The sequence below is a fragment of the Antrostomus carolinensis genome, unplaced genomic scaffold, assembly GCF_000700745.2.
Source record: "Antrostomus carolinensis isolate BGI_N321 unplaced genomic scaffold, ASM70074v2 Scaffold54491, whole genome shotgun sequence".
Taxonomy (NCBI): Eukaryota; Metazoa; Chordata; class Aves; order Caprimulgiformes; family Caprimulgidae; genus Antrostomus; species Antrostomus carolinensis.
In genome coordinates, this window is record NW_010297282.1 from 1 (window position 1) to 6,756 (window position 6,756).

Here is a 6,756-nt window from a genome sequence, read left to right on the forward strand (position 1 = left end):
TGCTGAGGCTCTGACAGGCCCGTGTTGGTTTAATTTATGCAATTAAGCTTAATGTTTAATGAGGAATACAGAGGAAAATCTTTAAGTACCTTAACTTTTTATTTTTCTTTCAGAATATACGAAGAAGGAAAAGAAAGGATCCCTGAACATCCGTATCTCTTTGAGGTAAATTTATGAAAATACAGCCATGTAACCTGAGTCTGTATATTTAAAATGAGCAGCCACTGGATCAACAGCTGATATAGGTGTAGAAATATCACATAAAAAGGGAATTTTCCCTCAGCAATACCTCTTTAGATCTGCCTCTCCCTCAGGACGGAGACCCGGGTACCAGAGTGCCGCCCTCCCGGGGCCAGCACCAACCTTCACCAGCCGGCTCATTCCTGCATTCCCCTGATTCTTCTTGCACCTGTTAACAATTAACTTGTTTAAAATGATTGTAAGGATCAAGTACACGTGAGAGTGTTGTGGGGTGGGGGTTGTGGGAAGTGCAGAAAGTGGGTAGGTGGCTGCTGGGAGGAGAGGAAAGAGCTGCAGCAGCTGCCCTGAGGTTGTATTTTCATGTAGGTAATCCAGATCTTCAAACTTTCAACTTCCCTTTTTATCTAAGTAGTTCTATAGGGAATGGGTTATGTGTATGAGCATGGTAGTTGCTTCTAATACTTTTGGAAACGTAGGGATGGCTGGAAAATCTCTAATGCTATTTAGTTGTGTTAATCTTGTAATTTATACAAGTTCCAGGATACTTTGATGATAAAATCAGGTAGTTATTTAAAGATACAGCAATGTGAAAAGCTGACTAGATGTGAAGAATCAAGCAATACTTCTCTGTGTGTATCTAAAAGCCTAAGTAAAGGTTGATATTCCTTTGTTCTCAAGAATAGGCTTGAGTTATTAAATGTCTCCAAACAGCATGTAGAGTTCTCATGAGACATTCACAAAAGTGATTATTTGACATTAATGTTATTTTAAGTGAGTATTCTCCATCTCAAGGATATCTGGTGACTGCAGTCACTACTTGACAACAATGATCCCTCATATCTCAGATTATCTATAATTTTTTTAATCAAACCAAACTTCAGTTTCTCATGGAATCAACCTGTTAGAGATTAAATTTCCTATGTTGGCTAGTTGAAAGTGGTTGCATTTTCACTGTGTTCTCTAGAAGTAAAGCCTTAGATTCATCAGTGGTTGTAATAGGATTGGAAACCAGTTTGTGGAATTAGTTAATTTTGCAATTTCTGGTATAAAAAACCCTACTGAAACTCATAATTTATATGTAGTGCATTAAAAAGTTCTGGTTTGTTGATTTGTTTTGTTTGTTTTGGTTTTTTTTCAGACTGATGTAGAGATCTCTTTGATTGGTGGTAGTTGCAAAAATCCCATTGAAAGATTTTGGAATGGAAACAGTATGATATATATTTTACAGAAAGCAGTAAGTGTGTATGTTAGTTGTTATTTTTTTAAAAGTAAACTAGACCTGAATTCCTATCAAATATTTTCACATACTTTGCATTTTTTGACTTACCTGTGCATTTCTCTTAAAGCAACACAATGAAGAAAGTGACACAGTGGAAGAATCAAAACCAGACGATGCTATTTATGCCTCTGAGCTTTTACCAAAGGAGAATTCTGGACCAGTGGCTCTTTCAGTCAGAAGAGCAAAGTAAGTGTGAAAAGTCTGACTCTCCTTTTGATGTAATTTTCTTCTTGCAGCTTTTTTCTCTCTTCTTAATATTCAGAACTTGTATTATTTTTAAATCCCCCAAAATTAAATTACTTATTAGTTTAGTGAGGAGTTATGACTCCTGAAAAACAGGAGTTTTTCATCCTGCAAAATGGTCTCCCTTAGCTAAAAGTATTCCTAACAAAACGCAGCTAAAATCAGGGTACTGGAAAAGCACTTGTGAGCTGACCCATTAGCTTAATGGGACAGTCTGGGTGTAGGTGTGCAAGAGAGCTTACGAAGACTGCAGTGCTTGTTTTTGTACAGCTTCTGTTAGAGAAAAAAAACCCCCAGAAATCTGATTGGGGTCTTTGGCTGTCATTAAAATACCAAGGCATGGTATCAAACCGTGGTGACTAGTTTGCTTAACTACTTCTCCTTTTAACATGCTTAAAATGTAAAATTCAATTATGATTTCAGAATCTTTAAAGTAAAATATGATATTAAATATATTATGAGTGAGGATATGTGGCTTCCTCCCTTGTGACTTTATTGTTCCACCTGTGGAAAGAATACTGCATTCTTTCTGTGAAGTGACTTGATGTCTGCTAATGAAGCATGGTGGGTAGGAGTTAAGTTTTATGCAAGACATTTAGCTATACTTGCTGTCATTTGTTTTTCCTGTCGTCTCTTTAGGCAGTTGATTTCCTTATATACAATGGTACAAAATCCAAACATGACCCACTTGAACATTAGTGAACTGGTTGTGCTTCCTCCCCTCTGGATAAGATGTGATGGTTCTGACCCTGAACATACTTGCTGGCTTGGAGCTGAGCCTCTCAAAGCTGGGAACAAAATCACAGGGATCAATTTTTACATGGTTACATGTGATGGTAAGGTCATGATGTTACACATAAAATCGAATGAGGAAAGCTTAAAAATACGGGGATATTGATGTAGTGATGCTGGTTTTGTCCTTTGAGTGATGTTGGCTTTGTATTGCTCTATATTCCTCATTTTAAAAAAACAAGAAAAAACAAAAAGAGAGAAAAGAAAAAAACATTTTAAAACCCTGCTGTGGAGTGGGAATAACTTTTTAATATACTCAATGCAGTATCTGTGCAGGCCTGCCTTTGCTCAGGTGCAGTAACTTAGCAAACTTAAATTGCTACCATTCAACTTTTATACAAGTACTGACTCTTCCTAAACATTTATATGTTAACACCAGCTCTTGTTATCGATAGGATAAATGCAAGAAGAATGCCTGCTTTTTAAAGCACACCACAAGTCATACTTGGAGTGTTTGAGAATTAATTTTAAGTGCTGTCAAATGTTTTTTTGATTCTTTCTTTTTTCCTTTCCTAGGTCCTACAGCTGATAAAAACTGTTTTGCAAATCTGGAAGAGCTCAAAATGGCACATAAAATGAAACATCATTCATCTATTGTAGGTGTTTACAGTCTGTCATGCTTCTAACCTAGGTTTAAAAACTCTGGTTTTAGATTTGTGAGGTTAGCTTTGGGAAGTTTTATAGATTCTATTTAGAAACTTAACCTTAGTGTGACTCCATAGTGTTAATAATCTTTTTTGAAGTAACATTTGAGCTCCCTATGTTGTAATGCATTTGTCTGATATTAGCCCTTTTTTTTTGTGTGTGTGAAGTGCCTTTAAAATTATTTTGCATGCATGCAAAACAATCAGTGTTGTGGTGTGTTTTATTTTTTTAAGTCTGTTCATTCTAGGTGACGACAAAAGGATTTGCTCAGTATGAACTTATCAGAGCTACTGCGATAGAGGACACAATTGTAGAATCTGAAAGCAATATATATGTTGATATTACGTGGAGTACTGTAGATAAGATTCTGGAGACACCTCCACTAATTTCAGCTGCTACACTGGTAAGTCAAGAAGGAAAAAGCAAACAAACCCAAGCTCTGCACAGCTTATGTCATGAGTAGTGTAAAGAAGAGAAAATAAAAATAATAAGTCAAATAAGTTTGACTCGACATTTGTGTTTATTATTCTGTATATAAGCAATACAATGCTTATATTCTTTATATAAGCAATACAGTGTGTTCATAATCTAAATTATATATTATGCTAAGATGCATTTCACTAATGAAAATGTTAAGACACTTGATTTCTAAAGTTTGAAACTGACCAAAACTTCTGGAACTTTCAGAACATTACGCTGGAGTCTGGAGACCCCAGAAGTCCTGTGTATCAGCTATACAGAGAGCTGCAGTTTCTCCTTGTAAGTAGAAGTGAGAAATTCCAATTTCAGATTTACATGGAATGGTGATTTTGTGTGTTAATAATTTACTTTATTTAAAACTTCATCAGATGTTTCAAAGATAACTTTAAGTTTTTAGTTTAGAATAAACTTTGAGTTCAGTTTTATGTATCTTTAATACAAAGAGGACAAATCATGAACACTGAAGCCAGGAAATGCAAGAAGTTTCTAAATTCATGGCTAGCTGTACAGAGAGAGGTTTGATTCTTGGGGAAGTTAACTATGATTTTAAATATGACACATGCAGAACCTCAATCATGAACTGATTTGTGTTGTTTTGATTTTGATGCTGCCTTTAGGCTTTGGCAGAAGGTTTGAAGACAGGTGTGACCGAGTGGCCTGAGCCTTTAGAGTCTGAATCAGCTGTTGAACTGGTGCAGGAATTTCTGACTGGTAATTGGTTCTTGTTATGTGAGGGGAGGGGAATGTCACATTTCACAGAAATAAAAGGAAATTCCACATGCAATTTTTAAAGTATTAGAATTAGAGATGTTAATTTCTATGCTATAAATACCTGCACAAAGTAGTTAAATAGCTCAGTCAGTACATCACTGACACTTTTTGTCCTAATATCTTGTGTAAAAGTAATAATTATTTCTTTATAAAATGACACAATTATGTTTTGAAAGCAATTGAGAAAGTTCTGGGTGCATCTTTCAAGTTATCAGACTTGCACATGAACTTCTAAACATGCCAAGTGTTCCTTTGGTGGTGGAAAACAATACTTGGATGACATCTTAAAATGAAGCATCCAAAATTACTGATTCATTCTGAAAACTGTTGTGAACATTATATGTCCTGCCAGAAGTTTGAGATATTAGAAAACAAATCTTAAAAGAGAATCAGATGTAGGAATGCACCAAGAGATTGTTAAATACAACTGTAAATTTTAGCATGTACGTAAAACTTGGACAAAGGATAAAACAGACAAAAGATAAACCAAACCAAAACTCTTTCTGACAAATACATGTGAAAGAAAACCAGAGATGCTTCCTAGACCACCTGCTACCCCTTACTGCTTCCACACTGGAACTTAATGAGTTAATACTTAGATAGCAGAATGTAATAAAGGTGTATGGGGGAAAATGTAAAGCTTATCATAAAAAAATACTAAGAAAATTTATTTTCAGACTATATGCTTAGCACAGTAAAACCAAACTTAAAATGGATAAATTTTGTCTATTAGCCATCCAGTCAGCCATCCCTTATGATGTGCCCAGGGATTTATGTAATTGGCTTGATGATTTTAATTTTTTTTTTCATAGATTTAAAGAAGAAACTGGATGGATATTGTATATCTGGAAACAGTAATGAAACAGAGGTATATGCAATCCCCTGCCGACTGCCTTGTCATCTTGTTTCCCTTATAACTCTAGTTATTTCAGATTTTGACTGTCTTGTATATTGTTTATGTATATATGTAAATACATTGACATAAAATGTAAAGAAAGATAGATCTCTTTCTGTTTCTGCTGCATAAAAATAATGGAAGGAGGCCTTACAGGCAAAATTAGGAATTCCATAGCTATCCTCTAATATAAAGTCCACTGGAATTTTCACTTTCAGAAAAACCTGTGGGTTTTTTTTTTATTCTAAATGGTCTACCAGTGTCCATTCTACACATTTTTTATTTAACTTAGTGGCATGAAGGTATTTTGATTTGCTTCTTTCCTTTTTCACTACCAAAGCCTTGCAAATTGAACTGTATTGTATCAACTGCAATCTCACTCTCTTGTCTTAACCATTGTCTGTCATCTTCTAAAAGTATCACTGTCATGATGTCATAGTTTATTCCAGGAACTCTGGCCTTTTCGCCATTGCATTCTATCATTAATTTGTTTTCTTGCCTAATTTAATTATTTTGGCCTAATTTAACAGTATCAATTAGATATCTGTCCTATTTATCTAGAGCTTTATGATATTCTAAAGCAATGGACAAATTCAAATTATAAAAATATCTTTAGTTATATTAAGATTTCTTCCCTTTCAGTCTAGAAGAAAAGATTTGAGTCTTTTTTTTCCTATTGAAAGGGAAGTTGCATTTTGTTCATAAGCTTTAAAATATAATGATTCTGTATCAGCTAAACCAGAAATATTGAGAATCTGGATAACAGGAAAATAGTTCCCTGTTCTGAGAATCTGCCTACATATTAATTTTGGCCTCCCTGGGCACTGGTAGGTGCACATGCAGTTATTTAATTATCTGTATATATCTATAAAGCCTTTGAATCTTAAGCATTCTTTTTTAAATTAAGATAAACTCTTTCAGAAAATCAAATGTGACACAGCTGCAGTGGACAGTTCAATAAAATCAGTCTTCAGTGAACGAGGAGACCTGGATTTTGCTGAACAATTGTGGTGCAAAATGAAAAGTAAGCCTGTTGTGTTTTGTTGGTTTTTTTTGCCCCATCTATTTTCCTTTAATCCTTCTGTTCCTACTGTACTGTGTTGCTTTCTCAGTGAAATGAGTATCAATGTTTCTGGGTTTTAAGGACTGATCAGCTCTTCAGAAAATTATCAACAGGCTTTTTCTAGAAGACCTAGAACGTTCTTACAACGTGTAAAGGTAGAGCAACATCTAGCATGAGATATTAGATTTAATGGTATTTGATTATAAAAGGTACTAAACAATCAGTAGTACTCATCTGCTCTAAAACTGAAAGCTTTCTAAAATTTTTGTCTTTTTAGATATGAAGAACAATTTTAAGTTGACAAAGCTGCACACAAACTTTATCATTCTTGTAATACCACTCACAATCCTTCAGTAAAATACTTCTTTTTATTTATTACTATTTTTT

The 6,756-nt window shown here is 34.6% G+C and overlaps 1 protein-coding gene across 1 annotated transcript; it reads left to right on the forward strand.

The window, feature by feature from the left end:
* Positions 1-117: 117 nt before the first annotated feature.
* On the forward strand, positions 118-6,348 carry ZWILCH (zwilch kinetochore protein; the record flags this gene model as incomplete). Its single annotated transcript, XM_010162044.1, has 10 exons — positions 118-165; positions 1,340-1,435; positions 1,548-1,666; positions 2,363-2,559; positions 3,032-3,111; positions 3,408-3,563; positions 3,848-3,919; positions 4,258-4,351; positions 5,224-5,279; positions 6,228-6,348. Coding segments are annotated over 10 exons (1,039 nt in total), but the record flags the coding sequence as incomplete, so codon positions are not given.
* Between the last annotated feature and the right edge of the window lie 408 nt (positions 6,349-6,756).